This window comes from Hippopotamus amphibius, chromosome 11 (genome assembly GCF_030028045.1).
Source record: "Hippopotamus amphibius kiboko isolate mHipAmp2 chromosome 11, mHipAmp2.hap2, whole genome shotgun sequence".
NCBI lineage: Eukaryota > Metazoa > Chordata > Mammalia > Artiodactyla > Hippopotamidae > Hippopotamus > Hippopotamus amphibius.
Window position 1 is genome coordinate 81,845,114 of NC_080196.1, and position 14,140 is coordinate 81,859,253.

The window sequence follows — 14,140 nt, forward strand, 5'->3', positions numbered from 1 at the left end:
GGGTCCTTTAAAGCAGTGAGCTCAAGACAGCAAGAAACTTGTATCACAAAATCTCTACATTCTCAAAAATGCATGCTAAAATGTGTTTGACCTCTGCTGTGTGTTGACAGTGCTGTGGTACTAATGTTTAGTGGTTTTTTTCTTCTCATACATGATGACCAGATCTATCCATCATCCTAGTCCAATACAATCCATTTGGGGGAACTTCATGAAAGAACATGGGATTCAATTGTTTTTCGGGAACTTGTAGAATTGGGGACCATCTCAAACAGCAAAATAAAGTTGTAGATTAGTGTCAGCACTGGGCATGAAACGATCAGGAAGTGCAAAATCATGCTGAGAGCAGTCACACTTACTCCATGTTAAAGATCAGGTTTCGGATACAGCCATGGAATGAGCTTCTCATCTTGAGCATGGGTGTCCCCTCACCCTCTGGAACACCCCCTATGTACAGGTTGGACACATTTATTGTCCTGCTCTCTGCTGACAGGCCCAGCTTCATTTCCACAGGAGCTGTCTCATCCAGTTGGACAGTGATAATTCTAAAACGTTAAAAGGAGAAAATAAAGGTGTTAAAATATAATGAGACATAACTATCCATTTTAATATGTAATTCCAGCAAGTTCTTACTGCATAATAAAAGTTCCCTGAAGATAAATTTTAACATGACACTTAACGTGTGCGTGAATAAAAAAGTGAACCTTGAAAATTAAAACTTACAGCTGAACATTCTCCAAAAATGAATGGAATGTGATTAAATATTATTCAGTGCAGTTGCTTTTTGGAGAGTATCTTTTACTTGTTTACCTGTGACAAAATGTCCAGGTGCATTCTTAAAACATCTGGTCTACAGCTTTGGAGGGGAATTACATAGAAATGTTGATATAGCACAGATTTACTATTTCACTGTTTACATTTTACTGTTTACTAAGTTACTATTTGCTATTTTACTCGTCACTATTAGAATTTACTAATACTGTAACATTATTTGACACAGAATTATTCTGACGTAAAGACAATTTATTCTGGGCCTCAGAAAAGGGCAGGGTTAAGGCTGTTCAATTATGAAAATTCTACAAATATCTTATTACAAAGCAGATGAAATTGATTTCCAAGGAGGTAGTCTAGCAAGCTTCTAGAATTATTTCGGAACTATAAAGACTGTGAATGCTAATGATGTCATACTAATTATCCCAATCATTTCACTGCAAAGAGCACCATACAAGCTTCCTACTGGGGAATCTTCATTAAGTTTACACAGATACCTCCCGCTCCTTATCAAGGAGATGGAATGCTCTTGACCGTCACCGTATGTGCCCGTGGGAGCAGGCAGGAGAGCTCTTCTCAGGCTGGTTCCGTCCCCAAGATTAACACGCACTTCAACGTGGCCTTCAATTAGCATGATGGAAAAGAAGGGCTGGGAAGGTCGCAAGGAGAAGTCCCATAGAAAAGATATTACTATAGGATTTAAAGAATTATCGTCTTATGAAGGTAATGTGGGAGTATTAGCACCAAGGAAGCAGTTCCTTAAGAATATCACTATCTAACACAACTATTTTATACTTTGTATATAACTTTCTAATCTCTGCTGACATAATTTACATTCCACAGTATGCTATTACCACTAACCATATCAAAGACTTCCATTTCTACATAGTCTTCATACTTTACTGTTTATTGCTACATGATGTACTAAAGTAGTTACATTGTAAGTCATTGATCTAGTTCTCTCTCTCCTTAATTTTATTTAGATATAATTGACATATACCATTGTATTAGTTTTAGGTATACAACACAACCATTGGATATTTGAATATATTGCAAAATGATCACCACAATAGGTTTAGTTAACATCCATCACCTCATATAGTTACAAAATTATTTTATGATCTACTCTCTTAGCAACTTTCAGATATGCAATATGATATGGCGACTCTGCTCACCACACTGTACATCACATCCCCAGGACTCATCTTACAACTGGAAGGCTGTACCTTTTGACCCCTTTCACCCACTTCCCTCCTGCCCCTACCTCTGGCGACCACCAGTCTGTTCTGTTTATATGAGTTGTTTTTCTTTTTTTTCAAAGATTCCACATATAAATGAGATCATACAGTATTTAACTTTTTCCGTTTGACTTACTTCACTTAACATAATGCCCTCAAAGTTCATACATGTTGTTTTAAATGGTAGGATTTCCTCCTATTTTATGGCTGAAAAATATATTCCACTGTACATAAATAGATAGATATGTGTGTGTATATATATATATATACACACACACACAGACACACACACACCACATCTTCTTTATCCACTTCATCTATTGATAGACACTCAGTTTGTTTCCATGTCTGGACTACTGTAAATAATGATGCAATGAACAAGAGGATGTAGATATCCCTTCAAGATAGTGATTTCATTTCCTCCAAATATATACCCATAAGTGGAATTGCTGGATCATATGGGACTTCAATTTTTAATCTTTTGAGAAACCTCCATACTGTTTTCCATAGTGGAGGCACCAATTTATTATACCTTCCCACTGGCAGTGCACAAGGGTTCCCTCTTTCCCATATCCTCACCAGCACTTGTTATCTCTTATCACTTTGATAGTTACCATTCTCAGAAGTGTGAGGTGAGATCTCATTGTGGGATCTATTCCTTTTTTAAAAATTTAGGTAGTTTCTAATTTTTTATTACCACACACAATGAACATTTAACTTTTTTTCTTTGCATGTGAAATTTTTCTAAGATTTCTTAGAAAGGGGATCAAAGAGTGGAAAGTTTGAAAATGTTTAAAGCTCTTAACACTCTTTTGCCACACTGAGAGAGGCCCACTGGCAGAACTGGAAAGGGAGTGTTTCACATGGCCTTGCCAGCACTGGAAGACACTGTTCCTTTTTGCTGACTTAGTAGCAAATTTTGATTTACAAGAGGTCCTATTAAGATTGGGGAGAAAAACTGTTTGATAGTTCCTCAGAAAGTTAAGCATAGAATTACCAGCAATTCCACCCATAGGTATACACCCAAAAGAATTGAAAACAGGTACTCTAACAAATATTTGTATGCAGATGTTCATAGTTGCATTATTCACAATAGTCAAAAGGTATAAATAACCCCAAATGTCCATTAATCAACTAATAAATTATCTCATGTATACAGGGGTTATCATTCAGCCACGAAAAAGAAGGATGTGCTGATCATGCTACAATGTGGATGGACCTCGAAAACATGCTAAATGAAAGACCAAATATCACATGTATGAGTCCACTTATATGACATATACAGAGTAGGTAAATTCATTCATAGATACAGAAAGAAGACTGGTGGTTGCCAGGGTTGGGGGAAGGGGGGAATGGGGCGTGACTGGTTAACAGGCATAGGCTTTTATTTTGGGTGATGAAGATGTTTTGGAATGAGATAGAAAAAGTGGCCTCACAACACTGTGATAGCACTAAATGCCACTGAATATCTCATTTAAAAATGGTTACTTTTATGTCATGTAAATTTCATCTCAACTTAAAAAAAAAAAGGTTGGTGGAGCCCATAAGACAATCTGCCTTGTTAGACCTTCACCCAGTGTCTTGTGAGGTATTTGGGGTCTACAGACTGTTGTTCCAGGCCGGGCTCTGAAGTAACAGCTGTGTGATCTTGTGCAGGTTAGCCAGGCTCTCTGAATCCATTTCTCCCTCAGCAAAACAGAGGAAGCAGCGTTCGCCCCGAAGTGTGGTTGTAATAATTATACAGCAATGTCTGTGAAATACCTTGCACCGTAGAGAACAGGACTCTAAATTGTAGCTGCATGGCTTCTACTTCATTAATACGATACATTAGCATTCTGTGAATCTCTTTGAATTATGTAGTATATAAAGTTTGTGCAGAGGAAAGGGTAAATGTCACCTCTGCTCTTAGAATCAGGGGTAGACAGCAGGGATCTTTCTTCTCAGCGGCTGGACAAGGAAGAGGGATCGTGCAACACAAAGAGACCACAGATTCATAAGGGACAGACACTCAGCAATAATCACTTTTCCTTATTAAAAATGCACACCCGTAAGCAACCAGGCACACCGCTAGAACACAGGTTACGACTAAGTCATCTTCCACCCAGCGCTTACTGAGATCACTTCCTTCCTGAGCTCCTGGCTGCAGAGCCTTGGAGCCACTCACCCCGTGGGCCTGGCGATGACCTTCCTTCTCCCCATGCCAGCCCAGGGCAGCCAGGATGATGCCACTGCTGTTCCTGGTGGCAAATGTTGCCAACACTTCCGATTCTGGTGACAAGGACTTGGGTGGCAATTCGACGTAGCCACCTCTCAAGAAGCTAACGCTTCGGACAGGCTGGTCACAAAGGAGAGGAGAAAACACCGTGAGATCCACGCGCGTGCTGAACCTCCCACCCCGGAGGCTGCTGCCCTTTTCCCCACCACCCCTTTTCTACTCAACCCCCTAGTTTACATCCTGCTGCCTTATTATGTGGGTAAATCAGCGGGCATTTACAAACACTCATCCCAATGTTAATAAGACGCTCCCCACCTCCAGTACACAGCCTTTTCTCACTCCGTAGGAATTTCTGAGTAAATCGAAGGTCGATCTGGATATTTCCAGGTTTTTGATACAACCCACGTAGCTTTTGCTGGTGATACCTTTCCTACAGGGAAGGACAAGAGAACAACAGCAACAAAGTTTGGATTCTGTAACTCCAGTTTTGAAAGAAGAAATAAAAATGGACCTGCAAATAGGGAAGATCTCTTTCCACGTGTCATTCTCAGAAATGCCTAGGCCTCCCTCTAAGAAGGAGGTTGATGGTGAGAATTCAGGTCAAACATGTGCTCTCCTTAGGACTAAAGAGAAGGATTGAATTTAGTGGGCTTGACCACCTAGCTGGCTACCTAGATGAAAGTGTGCTCAATATTTTTAAGGGAAACTATTATAGTCATTACCATTTAGATATACAAATTAAAACAGAGGCTAATTATAAGAGAGACAGTGCATTGCCGTAGGGAAATTCTAGCACATAGTTTATAATCCAGCCTCTGTGTACAGCAAACATTCACCTCCCACAGGGGCAGGTATGGGCACTGTGATTTCCCAGGATCCCGTGGCTAGAGAAGGCATCAGTTGTTGTCCACACCACATACTCATCAACTTCGTCCTGAAGGAAATAACTGCATTTGGTGAAGTCTGGGATTATCCAAAACCCTATTTCTTTGATTCTAAGTCAATACCATATTTTTGTTAACAGAAATTGCCACTCTGCTGGGTGGGGTGAGCTGTAACGTGCTCAGGCTAACATTTCCAAATTATGGAGACTACGGAACATCTTCCAGTTATACCCTGAAGCATCAGCTAGTGACGGGAGAACTTTGGAGGAACATGGTTCCCTGCTAGCAGTTGTATCTCATTTTTTTTCTCTGCACTGAGCAATGAGCTGTGGGCCATTAAGAACCTACATGATTTAGGACATATTTCAGCCTTTCTGAATCTCAGTGTCTTCCATTGTAAATGAGGAGACTGGCCCCAATGATAGCCAAGACCCTTCTATCATGAAAGTCTGTGATTTGAGATGTCTTCCTAGAACAGGGACTCTGTCCTTTTCTCCAGGGTCTACACTGTACCACTTATGTAAAGAACAAGTGAATTATGACACAGCTTGTAACTTCAGGAACATCCCCGATGCCACCGTGTCGGGAATGACACCTGCAGTCAGGGATTAGGAGGTAGGCTTCCTGGCTGGCTCTGTCTTGGCAGAGGGGTAAGACCTGGGGCAAGTGACCAACTCCCCTGAAGTTTAGGGACATTTATTTCCAAGACCAGGCGGGTGACTGTGGTTGTAAACTATGTTCCTTGGAACTTTCACAAATTTCTGGCAGAGAAGTGGGTGTGTCAGGAAGTGGATTCTGGGCTACTCAACCCATAGCAACTGGAGTGGCTACACTTCAGTATAAGAACTCAGCTTGCAGATGAGGTATTGCTACAAATATACATTTAAAAACCACTGGGTTGAGCGACTCGGTTTGGATATTTGGTGATTCCACTCCCTGGTAGCTAGGCTGCCCTGATTGCTGGCCATATATGCCTTTTTAAAAAAATGGTGTGAAAGAAACATCTAGCTTAATTTGTCCCCAATCCAAAATTACAAAACTGAGGACAGTGAACTACAGAAAGTTCATGTAAATTATTAAAGTCACAAAGCGAAACAAGAATAAGAATCAGGGCGTCTCTCCTCTGCTATCTTTAATCCAACTTGCGGATGCTGATCTTTCAACGTTCATACACATTATGCATTCTAATCACACACGAGGGAAATCCAGGTAAGTCTGCAGAAAGCACGATTCTTTTTGCAACGCTAGAGAGATTCTGCTACTCTAGAATGTCTGGACAGGAGAATGACGTGTGATGGAAAGTGGGGTCTCCAAATACTGCACAGTAACAATTTTTAGATGTTCTATTTTCTAATAAATAGAAAATCATAAATTCCACTGCAGAAGGCTTTCTTTACATCCCAATTATATGGCATACTAATCAAAACAGAATGTTATAGGTTAAATTGTGTTTCCCCACCTACCCACAAAAGATTTTGAAGTCCTAACCCCTAGTACTTGCGAGTGTGACCTTATTTGGAAATAGGGTCTTTGAGGTTGTAACCAAGTTAAGGTGAGGTCAGTAGGGTAGGTCCTAATCCAGCATGACTGGTGTCTTTATAAAAAGGGGACATTTGAGACACAGAGAGACACACACACAGAGGGAAGACAGTGTGTCCACACGGATGAAGAATGCCATCTACAAGCTGAGGAATGCCTGAAGCTACCAGTTGAGACAAGCATGGAACAGATTCTCTCACAATCCTCAGAAGGCAGCAGCTCTGCTGACGCTTGATTTTGGAGTTGTAGCCTCCAGAACTGTGAGAGAACACATTTCTGTTGTTTAAGCTGCCCAGTTTGTGGAACTTTGTTATGGAAACTAAGACAGTTGGTCATGAGGGACAGGAAAATTCTGCAGTGTGGGATCATACCTTATGACTCTTGATCTAGGTAATCCACCCACATAAATTGGATCCTTATCTAGACGATTGAGGTCAGAAGATGCTCCCGGAGTTTCCCCTTGCTTGGTTTCTTTGTAGCTGGTGTTATATGCATCAATAACTGCTAGGAGCCCTAGAGACGAGCAAGAGGAGTAGGTAAGGAAGTGAAAGTCATTTTCTACATTGAGGTGAAACACGGACATCTAACAAAGTTCATTTACAAAGACGTATTCTTTTACATTCTGCAAATTTGACCAGGGGATGTTCTTGACTGTTAAAGGACAAATGAAAACCCTCTTTACACAAGTCAATAAATCCAGAATACACATGCTAAATGGTAGCAGTATGTGCATGAGAGAAAATAGAGTCAATGTGATCCTTGATTCCAATTCAGCATTTAATGTTAAATAATGCATTTGGAAACCACAGACAAATAGGATATTTCTCCAACAAAATGTGAGTCCTGGCGCTCAGTATTCTAGAGAACACAATGGCTTTTGATTACAATATCACGTAAGAATACCTGGAAAGCTAAAGGAAAAAAAAGACTGGTGATTTTGGAAAGATTTCTATTCCTATGAGGGCAACCGACATTCTGTCCATCTATCTGTGCATTCACCTTGCTTTCTGTTTCGCTGGAAGGCGATTTTGTACCAGGTTCCGTTATTATAGCGTCTGTCGGTAATAAAAGCAAGAGGCCCAGAACCCAGGTCAACCGTAACTCTAACTCTGCCATCAACCAGGTCAATGGATAAAAAGTCTTTCTGTAAAAAAGAAGAGAAAATAGTTACCCATGGCTATATTATTATCACAAGATTTCTTTTCTCTCCATGTCAGGGAGGGCAGAAACCTCCTACAGTCACACTGAGAACACCAGATCTGGCCCCACAGTCTGAAATTAAAAGTGCCCACCAAGGCTTTCTAGAATAATATACAGACACATGTGAGATAAATGTATGGTCATCAAAATCTACAATGTAGTAAGAGAGGTGGAACCTCTGTATCTTTTTCATTTAGATTGACAAACGGGCCAGTCCTAAAAACAAAACTAGAAGATTGAGAAAAATCACCAGCACATAAGATAAAAATAAGAACATGAACTTCCTGTGATGGAATTCAAGGAAGGCCACGAGGTCAGAGTGAATAAAAGGTCTATTTAAGCTCAAAATGTAATAATCAGTGTTCATGTGGTATTTATAATGATGGGAGGCTACTTTCTACTTGATGTGCTTCTATATTTTCCAAACGTTCTTCAATGAATCTGTACTGATATAAGAAATAGTTTAAAATGAGCAAATAGCATAGCATGCATATGTACATATTACACTAGTACGTGCTAATGAAGCAATCATGAAACACAAATATCCTCAGATCAATCCAACTGTATACACACAGTAGGGCTCAGGGCCCTATAAAGACTCTTACGGTGCCATTTGAAGCCAGGTAGAGAAGCAGCCCATTCGGTGAAAAGGTACTAAAAAGCATAATTATCTGAGTCACAGTGACCCGGAGCGTCTTCTCCACGACGGAATAGCCACTCCCATCAAAATGGAAAGACGCATCTTCATTCTGGGGGCTGCAAGGAGAGAAGGTGAAATACAACCTACTCCTAGGAAAGTAGTTACAGAGAACATGCGGTACTTTTACTGAGCTCCTCCTCCCAAAAATCGTGATAGCACATTCATTTCCATAATTGGATAACAAGTGTACGTCATAATATCTTAAAATATGCTCCCCATGAGATTATGCGAGACAAGCACCCAGTCGCTCTATAAGGGAACGAAAGTGAATGTAGGCAGTATTCACTATAGGAAAAAGAAATTCCCTCAAAGGATGGATTACAGCTATAAATAGTTCTACTTAGTGACTAGATTTTTATTTGTTCTAATTTCCTTTAATGTGACTTTGATGTCCCTTAATGTCTAGTTTCCATTAATGTCCTTTCTTAATTCCAGCACTTTCAGAATAAATTTTATATTGGCATTTATCAACTTGTGCTGGTTTTAACGAATTCATCAGCTAAACTGGACTAATGATATAAAACAAGTATGGACCAATGTTCCAGAAGGATCCGTTTACAAAAATGTCATCGATCAAAATGAATCTCAAAAATCTGCAGGTTGAGCTTACAGCAGTTATTTACCGTGAACCTCAGCACTCCTCAGATAAGTGTTTTCTGGTTTTTCCCAGCCTCAAAAAGCTGACTTGATTCACTCTTCAAGTACAAAGTACTTGGAACATATCATTATTATGTTCAAAAAGTACTTTTCTGGAATGTCATAGGGCTTGAGCGTGAATTAGATGAGGGTGTTTTGGGGGGTATAAATTTGCCCTTTTCCCAGTTGAAGGCATAATAACTAAACTCAGTGTCACATCTCCAAGCAGGGACACAATAACCCAACAGTGAAATTGTTTCCATTAACAAAACAAAATGTAGCAATGCTTTGTAAAACCTGAGGTTTCAGATTTATAGCTTCCTATAGTCTTGCTTTTTCTAAAAATTTCTGCCTTGAGATCTCTTATAAGGAAGTATAACTCAAGGAAAATGCACTCTGCATAAAGAAACTATGGCCTAATTTTCAATTTCTTCATTCTTAAAACTGCGGCCTCCTAGAAACATGCCCCATTGCTTTATCTTTTGGCCATCAGTTTCATGTAGCTAAGGACACAGATTCTAGAACCAGATTGCTGGGGTTCAAATCCCAGCTCCCCAACGTACGAGCTGTGTGACCTCAGAAAAGTTACCTAACCCCTCTGTGTCTCATTCCCTTCATCTGTAAATTAGGGGTAACCATAGAACCTCTCTGGAAGGACTATACATGATTTAATACATTTAAAGTTCTTCAGATGGTGCTTGATACATAGCAAATGTTTGCTCTGGTTTAGCTCTGAGTATTCTGCTGTGTTCAGAGGTCCTCAGTGGGGTCCCATTTTGCCTATTAAAAGCTGAGACTCAAAGATTAAGTTCCTTGCCTAAGAAAACAGCCACGAAAATGTGAGGCCAGGTTTCAAACGGAATTCCAGAAATGCGTCTGCCCTCTTCCCCCCCAGAGCTTTTGAGTTCCCTGTTCTGGGGAAGGCGGCGTCTTTGCTTCTGACACCTCTCCTCCAGCAGGGCCTGCCCGAAAATCAGGTGGCCACCAAGAGAGATGAATGAATACAGAGGAAATGACGACTGAATGCGATTCTCCTGAGCAGGTCACGTCCCTGGGGTCAGCGGCACATCTCTGGGGCTTGTTCCCTGTGGGTCAGGCTTCCGTTCTGTAACCGCGAGGCCCACGTGCCTTTCCCCAGCTGGGCCTCAGGAAGGCGGCTCCAAGCCCCTGCCTGGATAAGAGGCGGGGACAAATGACAAAGGGTCCGCCACAGCACTTCACGGCCAGCTCCGCTCCGTGCCCAGCGTTTACGGGGGGAGCCCTGCAGTCAGCAGGCCTGGGCAGACTCCCTGCCCCCCAGTTCTCAGCCCTGTGACCCTGGAAGAGTGACTAGACTGCTCTGATGCAACATCTCACTCACGAGATAGGGACCTGTGACACTCTGTGCAGCTGTCACATGAGGGAGGAGGCCTCACTCCGGCCCCACGCCTAGGATCTCCACCTACCGTTGCCCCCACAGCTCAGAGCTCTTTTTTATGTTACCACCAAAAAAAGTATTTTAGGTATTTTTGCCTAGACCATGAGACATCGGAGGAGATAAGGTCGGGTGACTGAGGCTGCGTGGCCAGTACTGAGCAGAGGGCCCAGAAACAGATGGCTGTCCCGTCAAAGGTCAGCCGTGCAGCCAACGCTCTACTCCAGCAGCCACTCAAAACTAATACAAGCATAAAGGCCTGCTGACTAAATGAAATGGTTTTTCTCCCCCATATTTGGATGTGAAGGGTTAGAATCAATGGTTTATTTTATACTATCCTTTAAGCATCTGAGAGATTGTTCATAATCATAAACATATGCTGATACCACGTTAAAGAAGTATAGGTATATTCAAAGAGGGATTAAAAAAATCACTTAGCTTACTTGGTAACAAATCAAAGTTGAAAGTAAATGATCATATTGAGAAAAACCTTTTTTAAATCTAAAGGACATCAATGGACCACATGAATGATTTAATATTGGAAAATTACACACAAAGGTAAAAAGCACAATGAATTTTAATTACTGGCCTGCTCAAATGGATTCAGTTGCTAGAAGTACTTTAAAACTCACTGAGCTAAAGTTTTTGTGTAATAGATACGGGCACTTATCTAAAATGAAGACAGTTTAATCCATTTATAAATGTAGACCTAAGGCAGAGCTTGTGTATCAGCACGTGCAAAGTATATTCTATGGAACACAAGCAGCTCTGGAATACTCCTTTTTAAAAAGAGTTCAGGGTCAAATGAGTCTGGGGAATGTTGCAACTCGAACCTTCTCCTGGGACGGAGTTACTGTGCTTGTTAGCATCTTACGTGTTACTCGTGGGGCACATTACCTTCCAAAGCAGCCATGGCACTTCCCCTCCCTTTCAATATAGTTCCACAGGCCAATCGACTGTCCATTCAGGAAGGCCTCTCCCATGCAGCCTTTAAAATGAGTAACTTTCACAGCAGGAGACTTCTAATGTAAACAAACAAACATGATTCATGTATATTTGGTGAAAAGAAATATATTCTTTAAGTGCACAAAACTCTTCCTTGGGAGCTAAAATCTAATGGATCCAAATTGTGAGAAAACAACATCCAGGAAAGTGACCAGTTTGTAATCACTGGACTTTCTTCCAATTATGAATTGGAATCTTAGAATGAGTGACAGCAGAACTGGATCTCAAAGCTCGTGTCAGTTACAAGGGTCACTGGAGAGAAGGCCCTTTAACAAATGAGGAAAGAGACTCAAAGAATTTGGTCAGTGGTGAGGACCTGGTGGGAACTGGGACGGACCCCTACTCTCATTTTAGAGCATTGAACCAAGTCCAGGTGACTCACGTCTATTGGGTGAGAGGATAACTGATGTAATGAAATATACGATGGGCTCTTTCACTAACCACTAATTATTGTTAGTCTACCACTAGAGTTAGAATAGAGATAAAGGAGTTTACAGAAATTCATGTGGAATACTGAATTTCCTCTTTAGTTGTTGGGGGTAAAAATGAGTGGTAAAATGAACCATGGGCTTCTTTTCCATTTTTTACTATTTATTAAGCATAATCTTTTACAAAAAACCAATCCAACTCTGCAGATGAACTGTCATTAAACAACAGAAGCAGGAAAATCTTCATCTGCCTAGAATGTTTTCAGAAATTTAAACACATTCATTTTATATATTGGTAAAATCAGCCAATCAGCCCTGTTTAGGTGAGCGTTCAGAAGGTTACCTTGATCTGTCCTCCAAGCCCTCCAACAAACATTAGTGTTGAGTTGTTTATATCCAGAACATTAGCTGTTCCAGGGGATTTACTTGTTTTGGGTGGTGGCCTTTGCGATGCACTCATTTCCTTTACACTCAACGAACCAATGTTTCCAAACCTAAGGGTCACAAAGAATTGCAAAAAGAGCCCTTTCAGAATTGCAAGTCGGTCCACACACATACATATCTGCTTCACGTGCAGTGGCCATCTGCTTCTGCCCAGGTCTCCGGCTGGTCTCTCTGCTTCTAGGCTTGCCCATCCTGCCCCTAGGTTGCACTCCAAGATCTTGTGGAGTATTTCTTCTTAAAACGTAAATTCCACCATGTTACCTCCTTGCTTAAAATAGTTACAGATAACGGACTAAATATATTTGGAACAGTCTACTGCCTTTATTATTACCCCATTTTTTTTCAAATAACAAAGTAACAATCATAAATTCCCACAGCACACCATCAACAACCAACTGTGATATTACAGAAAAGTGAAAAGAAAGATATACCTATAGCTGCTTAACAGCAGTTGCCTCTGGAGAGGGGCTTGCTTCGTGCCTGAATTTTGAGAAAACGCATCCCCTACTTGTACCCTCAACTTCTGTCCTTCTTGTACCACTGCCAGCCATGTGGCATCTCTGCCACACTGCACTTTACTCCCCTCTGCTGGGGTGAAAACATTTTACTGGGTTGGCTGCCGCAGACTTAGACCTAACTGCTAAAGGTTGCATAAACTTTTAACTTTTTTCTTCTTTTGATTGTTGGTTTTGGTAACAAAGTTTATTAAGAAATAATGAGAATATAATAATGAAAAAAAATTATTTCTGCAGTTAATCTAAACCAAGTATTCTTTACTATAATCTGATTTCCCAGAAATTTCAAAGACCATTATATGCTGTTACAAACATGTAATTACTTATAAGATGCAGTTTAAAAAAGCGAGCTGCTCAGAGAGAAGGTTCTCTGCTACCTGGTTACATAGATGCTGTGCCATTTGCTGTCAGCAATCGGGAAGTCTAGGAATTCCAAACGTGTTGAACCGGAGCCCAAATCCCAGAGGAAGGCCACTTTCCCTCGCCGCATCTCCACTGCCAGGAAATCAGCCTGGGGTGTGGGCCATGAGTGGAGATGAGTTCACATGCCAGACTGTGTGCATGGCTACCAAAACACTTTAAAGGATGAGTTCTTACAGCAGTTTCTCTATTCTCAAAATTTTTTTTAAGGGAGGGAGGGAGGGAATACGGGAATATGTGTATAAATACAGATGATTGAACTTGGTGTACTTCAAAAAATAATAAATAAAAAAAAATTAAAAAAAATAAAAAAGGTCGTCTTGTGTTTACATGCTCCCCTCCCCAGAGCTGTGCATGACCCAAGCGTCGGTATTGGAGACGGTGGCCAGCGTTGGCCACCAGCGCCCATCACCCTTGCCCAGCATGGCCCTCCATGAAGCCTCCCATGAAGTTCTCCAAGAAAACTCACTGAGGGTCACCAGCCTCTACCCGGGTCGTCAGGGAAGGCACTGCACTTGTCTGTTTGCCCAGTCTAAGAAGGCAATGCCTGAACGTGAGACATGCAACAAGACAGGAACCATGAAATCCTACATCACGGACCTGCCTGTGCTTTGCACCTTGTCTCTTAAGAAGGCATTTCAGATGGTATGCGTGCTTGCTAACATTTTCTGCCCTAACACACGCAAGGTTTCTGATCTCTTCCCAGTGATGCAGCCAAAAGGATCAACGGTCTT

General features: G+C 41.2%; 1 protein-coding gene across 1 annotated transcript in view; it reads right to left on the minus strand.

The window, feature by feature from the left end:
- LAMA1 (laminin subunit alpha 1) overlaps positions 1 to 14,140 on the minus strand; it is a 124,346-nt gene that overhangs the window by 13,042 nt on the left and 97,164 nt on the right. The window contains exons 46-55 of the mRNA XM_057698208.1: positions 13,364 to 13,497; positions 12,371 to 12,521; positions 11,492 to 11,616; positions 8,450 to 8,600; positions 7,644 to 7,788; positions 7,016 to 7,157; positions 4,537 to 4,651; positions 4,171 to 4,341; positions 1,266 to 1,417; positions 357 to 542 (exon numbers count right to left, since the gene is read on the minus strand). Coding sequence (XP_057554191.1) covers positions 357 to 542; positions 1,266 to 1,417; positions 4,171 to 4,341; positions 4,537 to 4,651; positions 7,016 to 7,157; positions 7,644 to 7,788; positions 8,450 to 8,600; positions 11,492 to 11,616; positions 12,371 to 12,521; positions 13,364 to 13,497 — 1,472 coding nt within the window. The remainder of the gene's footprint in view (positions 1 to 356; positions 543 to 1,265; positions 1,418 to 4,170; positions 4,342 to 4,536; positions 4,652 to 7,015; positions 7,158 to 7,643; positions 7,789 to 8,449; positions 8,601 to 11,491; positions 11,617 to 12,370; positions 12,522 to 13,363; positions 13,498 to 14,140) is intronic.